The 24615-nt window shown below is 47.0% G+C and overlaps 1 protein-coding gene across 1 annotated transcript in view; it reads left to right on the top strand.

Annotated features, from left to right (window-relative positions):
• The window catches only part of LOC144769642 (uncharacterized), a 1000462-nt gene that overhangs the window by 789776 nt on the left and 186071 nt on the right, over window positions 1-24615 (top strand). Inside the window, exons 46-47 of the mRNA XM_078653818.1 lie at window positions 15587-16185; window positions 17830-18394. Coding sequence (XP_078509944.1) covers window positions 15587-16185; window positions 17830-18394 — 1164 coding nt within the window. The remainder of the gene's footprint in view (window positions 1-15586; window positions 16186-17829; window positions 18395-24615) is intronic.

The following is a 24615-nucleotide window of genomic DNA, read 5'->3' as shown; positions in this document are numbered from 1 at the left end:
TACGGCCTATTTAGTGAGGTCTAGTTTTGTACGGCACAGCCGAGGTTTTGTGTTTTAATGTGCACCTGTTCCAATAAAGCGGCCTTTTTCACACTCAGAAGTTGTCTGTGGTCTTCTACCCCCACCCCTCCGTCCCAAATCTGTGCCAGCGACTACGCAATTTATTCAGACTAAAGTAAGGAAGAATCGAATTGTTGTGTAAGTCTGTACACCTCGTTTGTTTATTCATTAAATGACTTTAAGCAAAGCAGAGAGGATGTGGCTTAACTGCCAAAGCAGCCGACTTTGAAGTTGCGGAAGCAGGTTCGAGTCTGGGCTTCGGTTCAAGCATCCGGTGATTTTGGGCAAATCACTTAGATCCCCATGGCAAAAAAAAGAATGTGCAGGTCTGCAATGCAACTGGTGCTCATGAATAGCGCTCTGATATACCTGCGGTCGAGTTTGTACAACATAAAACTCAAAAGAAATATAAGAAGATGATACAAAAAGAGGTAATGTATTCATGCAAAACGACCTCTTTTTAGGGGCCTAATTTCCTTTTATTAGAAAAGAAATCAACATTTTCTAACAAAAAAAACATTTTTACACCAGTTCAGGTTAAATGTAAATTAGAACCTAAATCTTCCACTTTGTGATTTCAAATGATATACGATAGGCCATTTTCTCAAGAAAAAATACACCATTCAGTGTGCCCAAAAACAGAGAGGGCGGTAGGTGGCTGCAAGAGCAAGTGCTGGTAAAATTATAAAATAAAAAAATCCACGAGTGACCAGTTAGTCGGTAGTGACCTTTACGCTTAAGAGAAGTATTCGATTACAGTCAGCACCATGCAGTCGCTGTTACCGCCACACAAGTATGTGCCGTTGAGCCTAACTGCCCGAAATGAGAAACCGAGCTCAAACAGTGTGTCGCATATGTCCTACTAGCAATGGGTGGGATGCATTACCACAGCCGGAAAGTGTCAGCACACTCTCAGCTTTTTTGAACTCAGTCCAAGAGGACTAGACCAATAAAGGCATGACTTTTTGTGTAATTTTCAGACGTCCCCTACACCAGGGCAGACCGAAAGGCATTCTTACCACTCCTTTTCTTCATGCATAGACTGATCATGCTCTCTGGGCTTCACCTATGACATGAGTACTCGACACAATTGGCTAACGCTGCATCCGGCATTGTTCCTGCAATCACTAACACTGCCTCCCACAGTGATCCTGCAACCAATCAAACCTGCATCTAATCCAAATCCTCTTGCTTACAAAGCGCTATAAGATCACAGCAAAATGTCTACGGCCAGGGCTAGTTTTAGGTGCTGTCACTAAGCTAGAGAGATGTGATGGTTCTCTACAATGAAAAGAGAAAATAAAAGAATGTGTTTCAAGAATGGGGAGGTGTGCTGTTCCCGCTTGATAATAATGTATGCAAAGGAAATGCACTGGAACACATTAAATGATGTGTAAAAAGTAATGATAGATAGTGTTTATTTACCAGTTTAGCTAAACATGTTCACTCATTTAATCTTAGGTTACTTTAATTTTTAATTAGCTTTTTAGAGCACCTACACATGACAAAAATACATTGTTAGCCTTAAAACGAAGGTAAGGTTATATAGTCAATATAAACAAGCATTTGCAATGCAAAAAGTCTTGCATCTGCAAGAGTTTGAGCTATTGGCATTGTCATTTAGAATACCTTTAATTTATGTGTTTTTAAAACTTGCAAGGTTTATTTGAGTGTTTTTAAAACCTGGAAATGGTGCGTAAACTCGCACTTTGTACTTGTAGTCCTTGTTTCCAAATGCCTGACAGGCAGTAAAAGATTCGCCGTTACTCTGGCTTCTCGTAAGCAAAAACTTTAAGGACACAGTGCATGTTTACGCACCTCTTACAGATTTTCAACACACATAAATAAAAAGTGTTGTCATTTACAATGCCAATAGTTCAAACGCTTGCAAATGTGAGACCTATTGCTTTGCATATGCTTGTTTAAACATTGTACTTCTCTTTTGCTATTTTCAGTGTAGTTTTTAGGTCGAGGACCGTCGCACTGCGTAGCAGTGGGCGGAGTCCGAAGATTTTATGTTTTTGAGTTAGGGGGGCTTGAACCCTCTCCTCTTCTCCATTGGCTGGCTTCCTAAACGGAGGCCAGCCATTGGAGGAGAGGGGCATCACTCGGTTGAAGCCCTGTCTTTTTCGGATTCGGGGGCGTGTTTTTTGCGTTCTTTCGACCTGTGACATCATCCGTCACTCAGAACGCAAAAAACACGCCCCCGATTATGAAGATTTCAGACGTTTGCGGCCGCCATTGTTGCCCGGAACAGCCTTGCTGCCACTCCAGGTAAGTTTTCTTCTGCCCCTGATTGTGCCGTTTTTCTTGTTTCTGTCGTCTCCTTGTTCTTATTTTTGGTGGTGGAGAGTGACTAATGTGAATACACATGGCCCTGGTCACAAGGATATTTTGAAGTTAGGGTGGGTTCTCTTCGAACCCAGAGCAAAGTTAAATTTAAGCTTTTGTTTCGTGTTCTCCTTTAAGGGCTAAATTACCCACACGCACCGTGATGACGTCCGCACTTACTGTATACCACAACTCCACACATGCAGCGGTTCTGCAGCACAGGGTTGACACTTGTGTGTATTTATTTGTGGTGCGTGGTGTCAGATGAGCGAAGTACCTCTGCATACGCTGTGGGCTCGTAAGAGGGCGACAGAACGCCGCCTTCTGATTTAGCTTCCGTGCACGCGCTGAAAATATTTTATTTAAAACAAAAATATGATGTGTTTGTCTGGTCTTGGCTGCTTTTGAGTCACCGCCAAGGTCAAAGCTTTTATTTTGCAAAACATTAGGAATAAGCTTGGCTACAGTGGACCCGTCCTAGCGTACCTGCTTTCCCACTCGGCACCTTCCCCACCTCCTCATCCTCTCGCCTCCCCGGTACTTCTACTCTTTCCTTCCGACATTCAACAGCGCCTCCTTTGCTCCTCCCACCGCGACTCCTCCCTTTCCTCAGCACCTCCATTCCATCGTTCCTGTCAGTCAATTCACCTTTAAACTGGTCTCTCCCGAGGCTACTTTCAGTTTACCTCTGAGTCTTTTACCGCGTTCTCCAGAGCTGGCAATGGCCTTGCGGCTCCTGCCCCGGACTTTACTTCGCGCCCCGGCGCTGACGACCTCACCCTATAGGTGAGTGAATTCCACGAACTTAGGGTTCAGACCATTCTGAGGGCACGCGGGACAAATCTGATAACTCTTGGCACTGCCACGCACCCCTCCACGCGCGCAGGTTGGACTGGACGGTGCACGAATGGGCGGGTGAAGGACATATATAAAACCTTATCTGAACTCCGGGCAGATGAACATACTGGGGGCAGTGGTGCTGGAGCATTGAGAAGAGACTTTAAGGGTGCTGGGGAAGTGAAAGGGGCAAGCGAGTTACGTTTCGGTGTGGCATGTTGTGTCAGTAAGAGAAGATCGGTCAAAAGCGCGATGGTGCTGCTTGTTGACAGTGACAAGTCAGGTAAAATGCATCTGAAGCGGAGTTATCGACAGTGCAGCTTGTGTAGTAGCACAGGGCCCTGTTGGGCTTTCTACGGATCCATTGAACTCCATTTTTTACTGTATTTTACTATCAGTTCAGCCAAAATAAAGGCGATGGGGCATTTCCTGTACCAGGGCCCATAGCACCCTTGAGAAAGGGTACAGTGAACTCTGGGCTATTAAGAAGAAGGCAGATAATAAAATGGTTAGTGGGCTCTCGGAGTGCTGAGAATGAGATCTGACAAGGTCGTAATAACTGGGGTCAAGGAGAAGGGACTGGGGGTGAGCAAAGAAAACCTATGCATGTGACAAGGGACCCGAATCACAAGGCGAATAGGTGAGTAAGAATGGGCCAGGAGGCTATGAAGGAAGGTGTGAGTGATCAGGGGCTGAGGTACAGCGAGAAGGGATTGGCCAATTTGGACTGGGTTAACATACCTGCCAGCTCACACAGTGCCACCGTGTGATATCGGCTCCCATCACTGGGTCTCCAGACGAGGAGGCAATATCACATGGTGGCAGGAAAAACGAGATGATAGCCACTGCAAATAGTGGTCAAGTCAAGTCTTGTGTGTGTGTCTGTGGCTCTGTGTGTGTAGCTCTGTCTATGTGTATGGCTCTGTCTATGTGTGTGACTCTGTGTGTGTGAATGTGTGCCTCTGTGTAGGTATGTAACTCTGTGTAAATAGCTTTTTTTTGTAGGTGACTCTATGTGTAAGTGCCAATGTCTGTGTGAGGGTGGCTCTGTGTAAGTGCCTCTGTGTGTGTAGGTGACTGTGAACAACTCTATCTAGGTGGCTCTGTATGTGTATGTGTGTGTGGCTATGTATGTGTAAATTCAATAGGTCATGCATATGCAAAAGATTAAGCTATTAGCATTGTAAATGACAATGCCATTTATTTAACGATTAAGCTATTGCAAATTAAAAAGACAATGCTATTTATTTATGATTTAGAAAACACCTTAAAAAATAATAAACAATACCAATAGCTCTACCTTTAATAATGCAGAGACCATTGCATTGTAAATGCTTGTTTTTCTCAGTTGCCAACCTTCACTCTTGGCTGCCTAATGGATTTTTTTTCCTGTCAGGCTTTCTTCCTCATCTTTAATTTTACTTTGGAATGACCCAACTATTCAATATTTCAAATGTCAAATCTTTTTTCACAGTGCTTCCAACACTGAATTTCAGATCCGTTTTTTCAGAATCGGGCTTTTAGTATTTAGCTCAGTTTTTCATGTGTAGACTAGGGTTTTCGGATCCTAGGACCACCATTAAAAAAAACGAACTGTGCCAGGCTGCTATATCATTTCCCAGAGAAAAAAAATATAGAAATTACAATTTCCTAATTGTAATTCTTACCGAATTGCAATTAGGAAATCGCAATTCCTAATGTATAAAATAAAGATTTCCAAATAACAATTCCTGATGCGTTTGCAAATAGACCTACCTCATGAATATGAATGAGTTAGGTCCCAATTTGCAAACCATTTGGAATCGTGGCCATAACAGGAATGGTGGCCTGCTGAGGTCAGCAGACCACCGTGTCTGGGATTGCTTTTAATAAAATAAAAAGTTATTTTTTAAATGCAGCTCATTTTCCTTCAAGAAAAACTGGATGCCTTTAAAAAAGGAAATTAAAGCTGTTCATTGTTTATCTCCTCGTCAGACTTCCCCATCACAGTCATTACCATATGAGCAGATACCAAAGCAAGAATCGGCTTCAATAGAGAGCAGGAAACAGATTTTATTTATACAAGCAGAAGGTCACACCACCTGAACAGAATTCAACACTGCGTCCCCAAATCCAGCCGACCCTGTCCCACCCACCACCAAACGATAATGGGACATAAAGGTGTGGGGAGCACTCCAAGTAGCTGGCCGGCAGAGTAGTACTAGAAGGCTTTAGACCTTGACAAGCCAGGCCAAAGGTCACAAAAAGTGAATACACCTTACGAAAAGGCGTAGTACGCACCAAGAACACCTCAAGAGCCCGGCTAACATCCAAACAGTGCAGCTGCACCTCATCCTCTGAATGAGGATGACGACAGAACACGGGCAAAATCAGACCCTCTGAGCAGTGAAATGAGGAAGGGACTTTGGGAACAAAGGAAGGGTTAGGCCAGGAACAACCTGCACCGGAAAAAAAAGGTTCAGGACAAAGCAAGGAACCCAACCCTCCGTGCCGAGATAATAGCGATAGGAAAAAAGCACCTTGGTCATTAAAAACGCTGGGACATCTCACCCAGAGGCTCAAAGGGAGCCGACTGCAAAGCCCTCAGTGCCAAAGGAAGATCCCAACTAGGCGCAAAGGACTTAACCATGGGTTTTTGGAGGAAACAACTCTGCAATAACTGGGACACCAACGGAATCACAGGCTGACAGGCCGAGCCCTAAAGGCCCTCACAGCTGCCCACTGAGCCCACAATGAGGACACAGCCACACTCAAGTAGAATCCTTCCTTCAGGAAATCCATGATACGCACAAGATCCACCTCCAAAGCAGACCAGCTCTGTGCTGCACACCAACCATGAAAAGACAACCCAAACCGAGCATTGGATTTTAGAGTTGAAGGGTGCTGGGACTGCTGGATAAACTGAGCCACAGTAGAAGAACACCCCAAAGCCACCAGGTTCATCCTTTCAACAGCCAACCCGCCAGCTGCAAGTGGATGAGACAATCCTGGGACAGAGGGGGAAATGACAGGGGACAAGGAACCATTGAAAACCGCCAGCAAGGACCCACCGTCAACCTCAACAACAGAGTGAACCAAGGCCTCCGAGACCAAGCAGGAGCCACCAGGACAACTGAGGTCCAATCCAACTTGACTTCCAGCAGGACCCTCGTAATCAATGCAATCGCGGGAAAGGTCCCCCCTCCCACTGAAAGGACAGCTCATCCACTCTCCAAAACAAGTCTGACCGAACAAGAGAGCAAAATCTCTCCCTCAAGGAGTTCCCTGACGCAGCATACAGGTCCATCACCGGGACCCTGGACCTCTCCATCAGGCCCCCAAACCCCTTCAGCATCAGGCAAATGTCAGACAGGGAGGGAAACAACCTGCTCAGGCGATCCACCTCCAAGTTCAAAACCACCGGCAGATGCAGCGCTCACAGAGACAACAAGTTCAACTCTGCCCACTGGCAAATCAGTTGCACTAACAAGTTTAGGGAAGCCACTTTTGCATGCTCCTGGAGGAGGTTGACATAACACACCACCACTGTGTTGTCTGTCCGCACCAGCATATCTTGCTGCAGGACCCAAGGAAGAAAATGAGTCAAGGAAAACTGTACCGCCTTTAACTCCCTCCAATTTGAAGACATCTCTGTTTCCTGAACTGACCAGAGCCGTAGAATAGATTCCTGGGCCAACACCGCCCCCCAACCCAGCTTCCTGGCATCTGTTGTCAGCGCCAGCCTCTCCTGTGATAAAAAAGGGAGAGCCCTGCAAGAGGTTCTGATCCTCCAGCTACCAGGACAATGCCCTGGCAATTTCCACTCCCCCAGAATACACTGTTCGTAATTCTGAGACCCCGGACTCCAATGACCCAGAACATGATTCAACAGGGGGTACAAGTACAAACAGGCCCAAGGAACAATCATTACAGTAGCAGACATTAACCCTTGAACCTGTAAGCACTTTCGAGCCGTGGGAGACTGGGCTACCAACACCCTCCTCAGCTTGTGCACCAGAGTCAGTCTGCAAGGTTCTGACAGGGAAATATTGCCCATCATGGTGTTGAAGACCCCCCCCCCCCCAATGAACGGCAGTTCCTGAGTGGGGCACAGATGGGACTTCCCCAAGTTCAAAATCCACCCGAATTGCTGAAGGAGCCGGCAAACCTCCTGGGTATGAGCTTGAGCCTTAAGGAAAGAAGAAGATATCAACCAGTCATCCAGGTAAGGAAACACCTGGATCCCCTCACTATGCAACAACCCCACCAAGGGTGCCAATACCTGAGTAAACACTCTAGGCGAGGCAGACAGCCCAAGTGGCAATACCTGGAACTGGTAATGATCGATGCCCACACAGAACTGTAGGAGCCTCCGGGAAGCCACGTGAATCAGCACATGAAAGTAGGCCTCCTTGAGATCCAGAGACGCCAGGAAATCCCCCACGGACAGGAAGGCCAGAATCATCTGTAGCAACACCATTTTGAAGGACCGATGTGGGATGCACAAATTCACTGCCTTCAGATCCAGAACAGGGCAGAAGTCTCTATTTGGTTTTTGAATCAGAAACAGGATCGAATAAACCCCCTGACCCTGTTGACTCACAGGCACCCTCACCAAAACCCCTTGGAAAATCAGGTCCTGAACCCCCTCCAACAGAGCCCGACACTTGACCTGAGATCCGGGAACAGGGGTAGCCCGGGTCACATCCTCCAGTGGAACCCCAAATTCAATTTGATATCCCAGCTTGACAATCCACAGGACCCATTGATCCCGAAACAAACTCTTCCCAGAATAGAAGAAAGCCTTGAGGCGACCCCCAACAGGCGTTTCTTCTTAACCCCTTTCATAGTCATGATCTGGAAGGAGCTGAAGAAGAGGAGGCACCTTGTTGACCCCTGGACTTGTGGAAGAAAGGGACACCCCGGTCATGTAGTCTACCGCGAAAGGGCTGGGCGGCCATTTTAGATTGAAATGCCTGCCTAAAAGCCCGTTTATAACCTGTAAACTTCCCTTTCTGTGAAGAGCGGACTAGAGCCAACAACTTTTTGTCCTCCGCTGTTTTTTTAATCAAAGTCTCCAATGGATCCCCAAATAATTTAGAGCCCGTGAAAGGAATGTTCATGAGGGCAGCCTTCTATGCAGCCTCTGCTTTCCAAGGATTAAGCCATAACTGTCTCCTAGCTGCCACCGAGGCTCAGCAGCCACAGCAGCCACAGCACTAAGGGAATCAAAGGAAAAATCAGCCAGAAGGTGCAATAGCTGCCATCGCGGCATCAATCATATTCTGCACATCTGACAAGGATGGTGCTGTGGAAGGCCTAGCAACCACCACCTCCTTCTCCTGGAGCCCACTTATCTCTGACTGGCTCCCAATCATGATGAACAATGGCCAGAGAGGCAAACACTGTCTTATATATACCTATAACTACCAATCAAAATATGACCAAGTAAGGGCCAATCCCAGGCAGCCCCAAGAAAAACCAGCCAAAACCACCAAATGTGCAGGCTGTCCCAGATGACACCCAATCATGGTCTCCTAAATCATATAAACCCCATGACCTAACTTGGCCCAGGCTGTAAGTGGCCAAGGCAGAGCACCAGATGCAACCACTATGCAGGTCAACCCCCGAGGGATCAAACCCCTAAAACCAGTAAGTAACACCACTTAGTATGCCAAACCTAAAGACCTGCAACATTCCTGGACAAGTGTATAACTTTTGTAGAAATGGCCTAAATTAATTTTCTAATTCTATTTTAGCAACGACAACCATTGAAACACCAGATTTGAACACACACCCTTTGGCGTAAGAGTCAGAGACCTTAACCACTGGGCCACAGTGACTCCTTCCAATTTAATGCACTCCCGCTGCCAAAATGCGTAATTTATGTACTCCCTGAGACCACCACCGTCTCCCGCTGACCATCCTGTAGGAGTGTGTTCCGTTATATATAAGGTCTCCCGACACAGCAGCGCTTGTAAATGTATTTATTAACCCGAGCGCCGGGGAAAGAGCATCTCCACGCTCTCTCGGCAACTCACCCAAAATGGCCACCTTCCGCTTCCGGCCACCCGGTCCACGCCCTGTACAACCACTAGAGCGTCACCACATATCTCCCCCCTTTAACACTCTCACAATAGACCCCACTGTTCATGATATACACAGTCTCAGTAGATATGCAAATTGACAAGGACAATGAATGGAATGATCTTGCTTGGTCTCCATGCTTAAGTCCTCGAATTTCTTGGGGGCTTTAATCACTCTGCCCGACTTTGTTTTCACCGGCACCGGGCTTGTACTTGCATCTTGACTCCTGTCTGTATTTCCGTCTCCCATCTTTGCTTTTGTTCGCAGTCCTCTACCCAGTCCTTCACCTCCGGGGCTCCGTGGCATTAGTGGGTTGGTTCTTTCAACTTCTTCACCTTCCTTTTCGCCATCCTATCTTGTGACCATACCTTCCCATCACTGTGTAGAGCTGATCTGGCATGCGGTTCTATTACCAGCAGAGGGTGTGTGAACTTGCTGTCTCCCTTCTTCTTCAACACCGCCTGTTTCACTCTTACCCACTCGCCCCTTTCCAGGGCCACCTCTTTGACATTCCGTCATTTGTTGTAGTGTTCTGTGTACAAGGTCTGTGCCTTCTCGATATTCCGACGTACTACTGCAGGAGACCACTTGCTTTGGACTATGAGATGCTTCCACGCCAGATTGTACTTCGTAAACGGGTCATGCCCACGTAGTATTCTGAAGGGGCTATATCCTGTGCTGACAGGGGTAATACGATACGCCCATAACATCCTTTGGAGCTCCTTCTCCCAATCTTGCCCCGTACTTAACGCTGCTTGCACTGACCCCATTATCACTCTATTAAATTTCTCTGCCAATCCGTTCCCCGCTGGGTGGTAGACTGGGGTGTGTTTTACTTCTATCCCGTTGTGGTCCATGAAGGCATCCCATTTTGCGGACACGAACTGTGGTCTATTGTCACAGGTGATCACTTTAGGAATCCCTTCTCTCAGGAATGTGGACGTAAGGAAGGAAAGCACGGCTTCAGTGTCCACAGCTTCACATACTTCCACTTCCGGCCATTTGGAATACATGTCCACCGCTACTAATGCATATTTGGGCACTCCGTTGGTATCCAAAATGGGGCCTAATATGTCCACGGATATCATCTCCCAAGGACAAGAGGGACATGCGAATTTCCCCAGTGGCGGCCGCAGTAAGACTTGCGTTTTGTCTGATCTGCAGCATGGTTCGCAAATCCGGAAATGTCTCTCTACTTGACTGTCCATGGCAGGCCACCAATATGCCTGCTTTGCCCTGGCCTTTGTCTTCATTATCCCGAGGTGTCCCTCATGTAGGATGGTTAGGAGGTGTTCCACTAAGTTCTGTGGGGGTACCACTTTGTCTCCTCTTAGTAAGAACGTTGGATTGACTCCAATCGACAGTTCGTCTCGAACTTCCCAGAATGTCCTCAGCTGGCTGTCTAGGTGTTTCTTGTCTGGCCAACCGTGTGTCACGTATCTCTTCACTGCCTTCACCGTCTCGTCTTGGGTGTACGCTTCCTCCCATTCTCTTTCACTGATTACTGTTTCGTGGTCATGTGTTAACACTGACGAAAAATATAATTTAGATAAGGGTCTAGGGGGAATTGATTAAAGACTGAAAACACCTCTACTCCCCAATCACAGTTTACACAACTAATAAAGAGATGCCCAGTCAAAATTGGAAGGAACTGGAAACGGCTGAAATGCTGCAAAAAAGTAGAAGCCCAATTCTAATTGTTTGCCCACCACCTGGCTAGATTCAAGAGTCCTTCGGCCCAGGCTCTTACCGCACTAGTTTGTAATCAGGAGATAGTCAATATTTTCCATGCTATCAGGTTATTTTAAGCATGGCACTTGGATAATCCCTAGCATGCCCACTGGAGGTGAGGACTTTCACTAGTGATTTGTGGTCCGTGCGGAGCAAGAAAGGGGAGCCCCACAAAAACTGTCTGACTCTCTCCATGGCCCATATCGTTGCTAGCATTTCTTTTCTATCACGCTGAACTTTTCTTCGTTGGGCGCTAACGACCTTGAGGCTAAACTGATAGTGGTGACTTCTCCTTCCTGTGACTTCTGCATCAACACTGCCCCCAATCCCTTGTCACTGGCATTGGTGGTCAGTATGGATAAGGCAGCTTTGTCGAATCCTTTGAGCGGTATGGCATTGCAAATGTCTTGTTTGAGTGCATCGAACTCCGTTTGCTCATTGCTGGACAATTGAATGTGTTCCTTTCTTTCAAGAGTTGTCTCAGCTGATGGGTTTTGGACGCAAAGTGCGGGACGAATATATTGTAGAACTCCGCCATGCCTAAAAACGAGCAAATATCCTCCTTCATCGTGGGTGTGGGTGCATCTTTGATGCCTGACACGTTGGCTCTCTTCGGCTCTATTCCCCTTTCGCTGATCTCATGACCCAGGTATGTCACAGCTCTTACACCAAACTTGCATTTTGCCCACTCCGCAGTGAGTCAGTTTTGGGCCAGAATGGTCAACACCGAGTGTAGCTTTGTGTCATGGTCGCTTTTTGATTTCCCCATTATGAGGATTTCGTCTTGGAAGTATTGCATTCCTTCCACCTTTTGAAACAGCCTATGCATGAGTTTTTGAAACACAGCAGCAGCGGATGCTAATCCGAAGGGCATTCTAAGGAATTTATAACATCCGAACGGTGTTATGAATGATGTCATGTGACTGCATGAAGGATGTAGGGCAAATTGGTGGTATGCAGATGAGAGATCCACGATGGAGAACCACTTTATCCCTTTTGTCTTAGCTAGCATCTCGTTTATCCGAGGTAGCGGGAACTTGTTCACCCATATATTCTTGTTAAGTTCCCTTAAGTCCACACACAGACGTACCTTCCCGTTGGGTTTCTGCGCAACGACGAGAGGTGCGAGACACTCTGCACTTTCAATTGCTTCAATGATTCCATTCTTTTCCAGGCGTAGTAGTTCTTCCTGCACCGCCTCCCTGCTTCTGAAGGGAATGTTGCGGACCTTGTGGCTTAGCGGTCGTGCCCCTTCTTTCAAGCGTATTTTGTGTGTGAATTTGGTCATCCGACCTATGGTCCCCTTGAAGACCTCCGGGTATTCTCTCTCCCACGTGTCTTTCTTTGTACTCTTGTTCTGCATCCGTCATTAGGACTTGGTGATTCCTCCTGGGTTAAGTTGGATTCCTAGGGCACCTTGATCTATCCATCCCAGGACGGAAGGTCCCTTCTCGGCAAAGTACAGCTTTCCGTTTGCTGTTCGACCCTTGAACTCGAACGTGAGAGTACAATACCCTACCATGGGTATGGGTTCGCCTGTGTACGTGACTGGGCGTATGTCAGGGGGACTTAAGCTTGCCTTTGTCCTGTGTTCAAAATCTCTTCCCCACACAGTTCGCTGGACTGTAGTGTACAGGGAACCTGAAACCGCCACAATATTGACTTGCACTCCGCCGATCGTCATTTGTAGTACAGGCTTTTTGGATCCTGTGCAGTTTATTCCGAGGACTTGGTCGTCTATGCACAAGACTTCTTCTCCTTCTTCTTCTTTTCCTGGTGTTCCTTCCTCATCTTCGCAGTCTTGGGCTACATACTTCACTTCCATCCTCCTGAGCTAGCGCCTGCACACCTTTTCGTTGTGTCCCATTATACCACAGAATGAGCATTTGGCCCTGAATGCTGGGCATACTTTGTCATTGCTGGCATGTGTTTGGCTTCCACATCGGTAACAATTTTCCTTGTTGTACCCTTATGGTCTCTGAGTTCCCATTGTTCTCTGAGGGTATTTTTTCTGATTCCTTGCGTTGGGTGGTGTAGTCTGCTGTGTTCTTGCTGGTCTGCTCCCTTCTGACACCTTGCATATCGTCGTTTTGCTAGCCGTCTCCTTCCTCGTTGCTTCCGCGCACCTTTTCGACAATTCCGCCTTCTTCACGAGTGCCACTACTTCTTTGAGAGGAGCATCTCCATTGACCCACAACTTCTCTTGTATGGCTGTGTTGGAGGTGTGCATTATGATCTGGTCCCTGATCAGTTCGTCATGCAGCGTTCCGAACTTGCACGTCACTGCCAGCTTCTGCAGTGCTGCTACGTACTCGTCGATCGATTCCTCTGGAAAAAATTGCATCTGTCGATGGCTATGCATACTACCGGACGGTAGTGCGAGTCTAGATCCTCTATCGCATGTTGGAACTCATCTGTGTCCGTAGTGAGTCTGGTTTTCTTAACTAGATTGTCGTATACTCTGATTCCTTCTGGGCCTAGGTTGTGGAGAAGTATTCCTCCTGGAACTTGAGTCCGCCGCGTCGCTTTCTTCTTCTAAGGTGGATAGGTAGCTCAGGAAGTACCTCTTCCAGTCTTCCCATGGCATTGCTGGTTCTCCCCTCTTAGGCAAAAATGGGACTAAGTTGGTGAGGGAGGATGATTGCGCGCACATTCTCTCTGCGTTGCCTTGGACCGGGTTCTGCTGCACAGCGACGCCTGGTGGGCTCCCAGGGGCTTGTCTCTCTCCTAGTCCTTCTTGTGCGGAGGCGGGACTTCTTTCCTCTCTCCAGGAGGCGCCTGGGGAGTCCAGGGCTGCGCTATGGGGTGTTGTAGCCTGATCTTTGGGGCGCCCCCTTCCGCCTTACCACGGCGTGTAGTGGAGGTCTTCCAGGGATTGGCTGCACCCCTATGGTCCTATTCCTTTCTTCTGCAGCCCACCACCATGTGTGCACCTTGTTAGGGCAGCCTTCTCCCTCCTTGGATGGTTTCCCCCTGTGCCAGCAGTGGTCCCTCATCACTGTGGATCCCCTGTGGCTCCACTTATGTGGTGTTGCCTGCCACTTCAGTCTAGGGTGGGGCGACTGGCACTTACCAGCTGTAGCTGGCAGTCTCGCTTGCCTGGACCTGTTTGAGGTCCTGTGCTGGTGTGGTGCGCCTGTCAGGTGAAGAAAGGTGCCTCCTGCCGCGCGGGGCACTCCGCCTCCCCCTGCTGCGCTTTGGTAATTGTGCAGTCGGATGTCGCGCGTCCTGCTCAGCAAGCAGCCGCGGTATCCCTTGTCCTCGTCGCCATTTTAGGAGTGTGTTCCGTTATATAAGGACTCCCGACACAGCAGTGCTTGTAAATGTATTTATTGACCCAAGCGCCGGGGAAAGATCATCTCCGCGCTCTCCGGCAACTCGCCCAAAATGGCCGCCTTCCGCTTCCGGCCACCTGGTGCACACCCTGTACACCTACTAGAGCGTCACCACACATCCTAGCAACTGGTAGTGGCTTTGGAGCCGTAGGCAACACTCCGACGTCTGTACTTAGCAGGTGCCGGCAACCAGCACATTTTGTAATAACAAAGCCAACGTGAACCCTCTTCTGCCAGGACCTGCGCTCGAAAATGAAAGCCCGCCCTGCCCAGAGGAGGGGCCATCCTGCCACACTCTAGGCGTGCCTTTAATGCACCCCAGTGTGTTCAACAAATCCCATGCACCCCCCAGGTGGTCCCTGCTGCAGCGGTGGATCGTACCCGGAAGAGGGGAACCATTGAAACACCAGGTTCTATAAAAGAACTATGAGGGCAAGAGGCAGTGAGTCGCAAAAACTACAGCACAGTCCAGCTATAGCAAGCAGGTAATTGACTCAGAATACCCACACAACGGGCGCTATTGCAGACCGCCGCACACTCACCTGTAATCAGTTAGTCTCACAATTTTTACTACCTCAAGTATTTTGTTTGCTCACAATTGTCACTATTACCTTTACTACCTCATGTATTTTTGGTTGCTCAAAATTTTTACTACCTCATGTATTTTTTTGCTCACAATTGTCACTATTACCTTATGTAAGTAACGTATGTTTTTGCAATCTGTTCGTTTGTAATGTTTCTCATTATGTTTAATTTCTGTTCCTAATGTGAAGCGCTCTGACGCCTTCGGGTAAAGTCCGCGCTATATAAAAATGCATAAATAAATAAAATAAATAAATAAAAAAGTCTCGCAAGGTGTAGTTTGCAGAAAAAACAACAGGATATGCTTACATGGGTCAAGGGACAAGGGTTATATGCCACAGGATGTGGGAGTGGCCTGCAGGGTAGGGGTGGGCTAAGGAGTTTTTGCTTGGAAGTTCATGGGAGGAGCTATTGCTCATATGGTAATGACTGTGACGGGAAGGTCTGACGAGGAGGTGGGCATGACTGCATTATTATTGCAGTGCCATTTTACTTATGGAATCAAATGCCACAGGTATTCTGCTGCAGACTTTTATGCCATCTGTGGTTCTTCTCTAAAGCAGATCTGGATTTTCTGTTCATCTGTTCTTATTGTGATGTTTTCATGTTGTAGTGAATTAACATATATTATATGTCTCTTCCAGCACTTACCTGTGGTGAGAACAGTCACTATGAGGCCTGTGGGAACGCCTGTCCAGCCAGCTGCTCTGACACAAATGCCCCTGCCTCCTGCACTAGGCCCTGCGTGGAGACCTGCCAGTGTAATGATGGCTACGTCCTTAGTGTCGACAAATGTGTACCTGTGGAAAAATGCGGCTGCACCACCAACGGCTTCTACTACAAACCCAATGAGGAATTCTGGTACGATAAACACTGCAACAAGCGCTGTAAGTGTGACCCAACCCTTAGCATGGTGGTCTGCAGGAATACCAAATGCAAAGACAGCGAAAAATGCATGCTGGTCAATGGAGTTCGAGGCTGTTTCCCAGTCAGCTACTCCACTTGTACCGGCAGCGGAGATCCTCACTACACCACCTTGGATGGACGTAGAATCGATTTCATGGGCACCTGCGAGTATCAGCTGGTTGGCCAAGTCTCCACGGATCCCTCTCTCACTGATTTCACAGTCAAAGTTCAGAATGACAACCGAGGAAGCAAGAAAGTTTCAGACACCAAAATGGTTACACTTAAGACCTACGGCGTAAACATAACCCTCAGCAGAGACTTCCCTCGCCAGATCCTGGTAGGTATATAACCGCATCAGTCAGTGGATACATAGTGAACTGTCACTGCTAATTGTTTTTGGCATTCGGTAACACTATCCTGGTAAAACAGTACAAAACGTGTACACAGCTCAAAGTCAGGCTTGTGCTAAACATATTATTTTAGAGTTAGACAGCTAAAGCAATAGTTTCAAAAACAAAACGTCTACATAACGTGAGTGTTAAATATGACCAAGGACTCCAAACTGCTTCTCCCCTTGACAGGAGGAACACTGGACAGTATTTTGTTTCCTTTCCAATCACATTCGCCTATCTTTGCAGAAATGTGTGAAACCTCTGTGGATAATATGTCTTTTGAAAACCAGTGATTCGACACAGGCCTTTAGGCATGTGAAATTTCCAACGACACAGAAGCTGCAACCTTCCACTCAACCCGCTCTCCTACAGAGTGACAGGTCAGGAGCTGTGGGTCAATCATTAAATACCAGTAAAATGCTAAGTGGTACTCTGATATAGTGAGCGAGAGCAGGGTGGATATGGAAATTACTTTGCTAACAGATGGATAAGAAGCACAAATGTGTGATAGGAAGTAGTGTGAAGCAATGGGCAGAGCACAGTAGACATGGGAGTGGTAGACGGTGGCCAATCACGAAGTGGAGGCTAATTGAGCTCTTCCTATAATATCTTTCAACTGAGAATTAGGAAGCAACATTATCTAAGGTTACCGGCACAGCAAACACAAAAGGAGCCCAATGCCACTAACATAATTATTATTCATACCACAGATCAAACAATTTTGATACTGCAAATTCCATTAAGTGTGATAAGTATATATTCAGACCCATACTTGGGAATTTCTCTAGATTTACCCCAAAAGGAATATTAATTGCAAGGGAAATTCTAATTTAAAAATGTCACGAAATTGAAAATGGGCTAGGGGGTCATTGTACTAAAATGTGGTATTCACCTTCACTTTCTGACAAAGTTATGTGAGACAATTCATCAAAATAAAGATGGCCCATTCTACTCTGTGTTGAATATTGAAATACCTACGTGCACTCTAATGACAGAGACCATCGGATTCATGTCTATCAAGGGACACGTTTTGACATACTTTGACGCCACACTTGTAACCACAAATCACACAAAAAATGGATAAAGGCTCTCTTAGTAAAGTGTTATTTTTCAAATGACAGTTTTTTTAAAGGATTTTCAGGTATTACATATTTAATTTTGCATTCACCCATAAAACCACCCACCTGTGCCGCCCTAAGTTATGGCAAACTTATAGATATGTAAGAAGCACCTGTATTTGATATGAAATCACTGATAACATAAACATTAGGATGTTATATCTATCTTGATCAGACAGATAAGACAGTGCATTATTTAATTAAATGCCGATTCATCATTATTATAGTGAGCTTTCAGTATCTTTGGGTGGGACCTCAGCCTACATGGATGTGCTTTTCACCCCATCACCTAAGTGGCTCAAACAACATCTCTCTGTCCATCGAATGCTACTCCGAAACCACTGCATTCCTTGTATTTCAAATTGGCTCTATTTTTTGGGTGTGTTGAGTGGTGTTTGTATTGTGGAGTGACAACCAGTGAGCAAGCGAACGAGGAAAGTGACCTTGTATTCTCTTCTCTTCCTTTTTCAGGTGGATGGCCTTCGCACAGCACTTCCGTTTTACCACCAAATTAACCGAATTTTTAGTTACAACAGCGGAGGACGTGTAATCATCAAGACCGACTATAAACTTACAGTTACATACGACTGGGGCGGCTATGTCTCGGTCACTCTGCCCAACACAACCACCAATGCAGTCGGTGGTCTTTTTGGAAACGACAACAAAGTTAGCAGTGATGATCTGACCATGAAGAACGGTGTCAAAGCAACCAGTGTTGCTCAGTTTGCTGACAGGAAGGTTAGAGACGTACCAAGGGGCACACCTGAATGTACTGGGAGCTGCTCGCTGTGCACTGATGCTGAGAAAAAAAAATACAAGAGTGGCCAATATTGTGGGGTAGTCAACAAGGTCGACGGTCCATTCAGTAAATGCTATAATACTATTGACCCAACACCCTTCTTCAACAACTGTCTCTTTGATGCTTGTCAGTACAAGGGGCACTTCTCAGCAACTTGCAATGCCATCACTGCCTATGTTACTGCATGCCAAGTCCTTGGCAATCAGATACAAGAATGGAGAAAGCCCTCATTCTGTAGTAAGTAGTATGACATTTTCATGTTCCGATTAGCACAGTGTTTCCTCCTGCAAATGCTGCTTTTAGAATTCATGTGTGACCATATCTCAGCAAACTTCATTATTACGCAAACATAATGTTGCATAATTCCAATTTATGGGTTATTTAATTTCTCATATTTTTTCTCATTGAGTGGTTATGCTCGTTCGCATCATTTTTGCCCTCAGAAAACTACTGTGACAACAAAATGGCTTGCAGGATCTGTAAAAATGATGTCTGCTGCAGTTAGAGGCACATTTTTATCAGTGACTTTTGTGTGCAAAAAATACCCTCAGACACAGTTTTAATTTTTTTTTTTGTATCTGTTTAACTAAGTTTTGATCAAAGGTGAGGGGTTGACAAAATAGTCACATATATACCGTCATGAATACAAAGATACAAACCATACAATATCATCCAGCAATTTTGTACTACAGAGTGATTACTATGTGACATTGCTATATTGAATTAGCTAAACAGCAGTCTGATGACACATGCCTAATAGAGTGTGTATGCACCCAGGTCAGGAGTGCCTCGGTTGACTGTACATACATGTCCAATTACATATTGTCCGGTATGCAGTATATGACAGTGCGAGAAGCGTGCTGCAAAATTGGTAACAAAGGGGTTAAAATAGACTAAATATATCTGCCCAAACTAAACCTCCCAGCTCTCATCGTCCCAACGAATCACCCGTGAAGCTGTGTGCTCCCATCCCCCTTCTGTCTAAAAAGGCTCCCTTGAGCCACTGAGCTGACGAGCTCTTGGAGATGCACCTGTGAGCCAGGGAGAGGTACAGAGACCCGAGAGGATTGTGGCAGCTTTCTCAGCAACCCCAGAAGAATTTCCTTTTTATCTCTACTGATGAAAGATAATATACAGAAACACATGTGTCTAGAGATTAACAGCACTAACCTGCGCCAACTTTGGTGAAACACTTCAGCACAATTTCAAGTAAGCATTTAAACTGAACTGCAGTTACCAGGATGCTAAGGGTGAACTGTGCTTGGAGGTGAAGCAGTGTGTTCCCATCCACTTTCTGTTTATAAAGGCTCCCTTGAGCTGCTGAGCTGATGAGCTCTTGGAGATGCACCTGTGCACCGGGGAGAGGTACAGAGACCTGAGAGGATTGTGGCAGCTTTCGCAGCAACCCCAGATGAATTTCATTTTTATCTCTACTGATGAAGGATACTAATATCCAGAAACACGTGTCGAGATATCAACAGCACTGACCTCCACCAACTTTGGTGAAACACTTCAGCAAAATTTCAAGTAAGCATTTAAACTGAACTGTACTTACCAGGATGCTAAAGGGTGAACTGTGCTTGGAGGTGAAGCATGGTGCTCCAATCCTTTTTCTGTTTAAAAGGGCTCTCTTGAACTTCTGAGCTGACAAGCTCTTGGAGATCCACCTGTGTGCCAGGGAGCTCTTGGAGATGCACCTGTGCGCCGGGGAGAGGCACAGAGACCTGAGAGGATTGTGGCAGCTTTCTTAGCAACCCCAGATGAATTTCATTTTTATGTCTACTGATGAAGGATAATATCCAGAAACACATGTCTTGAGATTAACAGCACTAACCTGCACCAACTTTGGTGAAACACTTCAGCAAAATTTCAAGTAAGCAGGTAGGCCCTAGGTACAATGTAATTCTGAATGAGGAAGAAGCGAGCATTGCAGGAGACTCGGATCAGGATTTATAGTATTGCAGCCCATTTTTTTTCCGTACACACATTATCTTCCCAGTGGTACCGCGAATGTAAATGTGACGTTGCAGTGAATCTGAAAACCTCTGTGGAAGATGCTTGCCCCACCCCATAAGGTGTACAAATTGTATTGTCATTTGCATGGGCTGGTCATGCAACATGTCACCCCATTTGACGCCTACAGCTGCAAAAATTGAGTTGTACAGAAGGAATTGGCCAGGGGGGAGGCCCTCCTCCACTGTTTGCAAGGCCACTTATCCTATGCTGATCAGGAAAGGGTCTAAAGACTTAGTTTCAATCAGGGACACAGCTAACCACTATAAAGGAGACAAGAGATACATATCTATGTTGTGCCTTACTTAAATGCTAGATCATTAGTAAAGCACTGTCTAGAGTGTGCCAAGCTCATAGAGAGTAAGCAAAGTAACATAATATTTGTGACTGAACCCTGGACAGATGCAGTGTCTGGACCTAGTCTAGTGGAAGCCATCCCTCTGGGTTTTGGTATCTGTGAGAAGCTGGCTTAGTATATGATGCACACTTAAGTAAGTGGACACCCTGCACAAATCCAGACAACCCTTATGGGGATTTTACTAGTCTTAGACAACCTTAGAAAGCTCTCTAAGTGGTAGCTGTTGATTGTAACCTCCAGGCTTAGTCCTGAAGGAGTGTAAAGCAGCTTGTTTTACCAGAACATAATCTTATTCATGTAGATTAAGTGAAAAAGTACCACACAGTGTATTTATAGAAATATGTATTTATTATAAGACACTCACTAACCTATACATATTTCTCCTAACCGGAAATATATACGCTATGCACACAATATTCTGCAATAAAAACAGGTAAGTAGCACTGAAATACAGTGGTTGCCAGGGGGAGACCAAACCATATACTAAAATAGTGGTATGCGAACCATGACTCGAGTCAAGACTGTACCCAGAGGACGTAAAAGAGCTGGAGACCCGAGGTAAGTACCCAGAAACCCCACGGAGGCTGTGTGGAGAGTGTGAACACGACCGCACGCTCAATTTAAGTCAATTGGTAAGTCAAGGTTGCAATTTTAAAGAAGATGGACCCTTCCCAGCGGTCCCTGAAGAAACCCAGTGGAAGACAGAAGGTTGGAGAGCCACCCCACCCGTGAAAGGAACGAGGTTACCTACACTAGGAAAACTGGGTGCGTTGGTGTGAAGTGGTGTCAGAAACCGCAGTCGAACTAAATGAGAACTGCAGGAAGATGACGCTGCTGGAGAAGGAAAAACTGTCCAGTGGAACCCAAAGGTGGATTCAAGCTGTGAAAAGCCTGCAAGAAGAGGGGATAGAGTCTATGCCATTCAGGAGTGACCAGGAGTCATGGGAGATGAATGCCCACCGATGTTGGGTGTTACAGGAGAGCTGACAGTGACCTTGAAACTGCAAATGTGAGGACCAGCTGATGCTGTGGAAGACACGAGCTGTCCCACGTTGGATGTCGAGAGTTGAGGGGTCGGTGTCTGCAAGGAGCTTCAACAAGCCTTGGCAACTGCAACCAATGTGGAAGTTGAAGAAGGTGCAATGTCGGGACCAGCAAGGTTCAGGAGTCTCCCCACAAGCAGGGTAGTCAGGGCAGGCCCCAAGCAATCAGGGAAGTCCATAGAAATCTAAGAAGACCCTCGCGAGGACCCACAGGCAGGAGGCACTGGAGTCGCTGAGGGACATCGAGCAGCTCACCAAGGATGCAAGCTCCCGATGCAAGCGATGCAGTGATAATGAAGATCTTGGTCACTGCAGATGCTTGAGGTGGGCGTTACTTGCAGCACGAAGATCTTGGTGGAAGGAAGTCAACAAGCCTTTGCAGCTGCAAGTCGACCCGATGCAAAAGGGTTCGCTTCCTGCGGCTCCAACAATGGATACTGGCCTCAAACTTGGTGAGAGGACAGGTCCAGCCTCGAGGGATGTGAAGAACCACCACCTGTGTTGCTGAGCCTTTTGGAGTCCGTGAGAGTCCAGGATCAGCCGACCGGTCAGCTTCATTGCAGTGCCTGTGAATGCAGGGAAGTTGCTCCTCCACCCCAAGGGAGATTTACTTCTAGTGTCTTGGAGTTCCAAAGGCCTTGGAAGGTTTTTGTATGGAGCCCGGGCACAGATGATGCAACAGACTTGCAAACAACGAGATAAGGAGCAGGAGGAGTCTTCCAGTTGCAGCCTCGAAGTCCAGAGCAGAGTCCAGCGAAGTCCAGAGTACCCAGACAGTCAAAGATGAAGGGGTCTTGAAATTGCATCTTGTCCCACTACTAATCTGGGGACCCAAGAGGGGCTGGACTAGGGGGAGGATACTCCCCTGTCCTTTGTCCAGTTTCATGCCAGAGCGGGAGCCAATGGCTCCCTGAACTGATTTGAACTGGACTATGCATGGAGGGCAGCAAGTGTGCCCTGCACGCAGACTATGTGGTGTTGGCATGCAACCCACCCTTCCCCAATACTCTAAACTCTGTCTGGGAGGTGGTCACACCTCCGTGTGGCAGGATACCTATTTCTGCCTTCCCGTGCTCAAGCTTGGCTCAGCAGCTGGAGGGCAGAAATATGTCTCGGACCGGCAGCAGCCCTAGCTTTATGTTTGGGTCTGGAAGATTGGTGCTAACACAAACGGGAGGAGAGGGTCCAACGGAGATAATTTTAGACCTGCGAGGAGAGTATCTCCTAATACAATACAATTATACCACAAAGCCTCCTCAGGTCTCCACTAGAGCGCAATATTGTATAACAAAAATTAAGGATTACAGGATTAAAGTCTCACTAAATCCCCAAACAGGGGGAAATCCCTTTCAGGATGAAAACCCTCACCCAACAGGATGGCAGTTATAACAACACAAAAGATAATGACAGAACCTCAGTGTACTGAACTCAAGATGGCAGGATATATAGAAAAATATTATTAATTTATTATCTATCTATACTACTATTATAAAGAGAGAGCAGAAAACTTTGAGGCGGGTAAACTCAAGAAGTACAGCACCAATCACAACACCCAATACAGCATTGTAAAGGGGAGTGGCAGGAGATGGACATAGGCTATACAGGTGGCCACCATATACATTAGAAACGTAAAAGAAGCTTCGGGGTAAAGTAGTCCCTTGTGGGTGTTGGCTTTCCGCTGTCAGCGATGGGATAGGTGTGTCAAAGTAGCGTGGGGGGCAGGCGATGGGCGTGTCAAAGTAGCGTGGGGGCAGGCATAAACAAAGGGGTGCAGCCACTCACTCGCCGGCACATTGTCAGCCTCGGCGTTGTCATTGGGGGCAGGCTTCAAGAAAGGGGCGTGGCTTTCAGGGCGCGGCTTTCACAAGCGCCCAATCACCCTACATTACTCAATTCACTCGTCGGAATATTGTCAGTCTCGGGTTCTCACAGGGGGCAGGCTTCAAGAAAGGGGCGCGGCTTTCACAAGCGCCCAATCACGCTACATTACTCAATTCACTCGCTGGAACATTCTCAGCTTCGGTTCTCACAGGGGGCAGCCTTCAAGAAAGGTGCACGGATTTCACCAGCGCACAATCACGCCACATTAATCATAACACTGCGGAATTCACTCGCCGCCACATTGTCAGCCTCGGCGTTGTCACAGGGGGTAGGCTTCAAGGAAGGGGCGCGGCTTTCCCAAGAGCACAATCAAGGTACATTACTCAATTTCAATCGCCGCCACATTGTCAGCCTCGCCGTTGTCACTGGAGGCAGGCTTCACGCCGATTAACCTTTCCTCATTTCTCAGACTTCGCACGTTGTCAGAGGGGGCTGCCCAAAAAAAGAGGGTCAGTACAATAGGGGGTGGTGATGGACGGAGCATCTGAATCAATCAAACACTCACACCCAGTCAAAAGATCTGGGTTTAATCCATCACCGTTCTTTAGCCAACTCTGCCACCCCAGTTCAGACATGGCTATATGCAAATCAGTCTGACCCTGTGCCTCATGGGAACAGTCCAGCCCGAACTGCCAAGCCATGTCTTCCCTGGACCGGAAACAAGCTTCCGAGGACCGGTTTCTAGCATTCCAGCCGTCTTCAGCCCGGCTTGCTTGAATCCAGTTGCAAAGTGAGCAAGGGACTCACGTCTGAGCATACCCTGCCACACTTATTGCGGCCAAAAGCAGTACAAAAGGGGGTGGTGATGGAAGGAGCATCTGAATCAATCAAACACTCACACCCAGTCAAAAGATCTGGGTTTAATCCATCACCGATCTTTAGCCCACTCTGCCACCCCAGTTCAGACATGGCTATGTGCAAATCAGTCTGACCCTGTGCCTCATGGGAACAGTCCAGCCCGAACTGCCAAGCCATGTCTTCCCTGGACCGGAAACAAGCTTCTGAGGACCGATTTCTGGCATTCCAGCCGTCTTCAGCCCGGCTTGCTTGAATCCAGTGGCAAAGTGAGCAAGGGACTCACGTCTGAGCATACCCTGCCACACTTATGGTGGCCAAAAGCAGTACATAAGGGGGTGATGATGGACGGAGCATCTGAATCAATC

The sequence above is a fragment of the Lissotriton helveticus genome, chromosome 7 (assembly GCF_964261635.1).
Source record: "Lissotriton helveticus chromosome 7, aLisHel1.1, whole genome shotgun sequence".
In the NCBI taxonomy this organism is placed as follows: Eukaryota; Metazoa; Chordata; class Amphibia; order Caudata; family Salamandridae; genus Lissotriton; species Lissotriton helveticus.
This window is presented reverse-complemented; position numbering and strand designations above follow the sequence as displayed.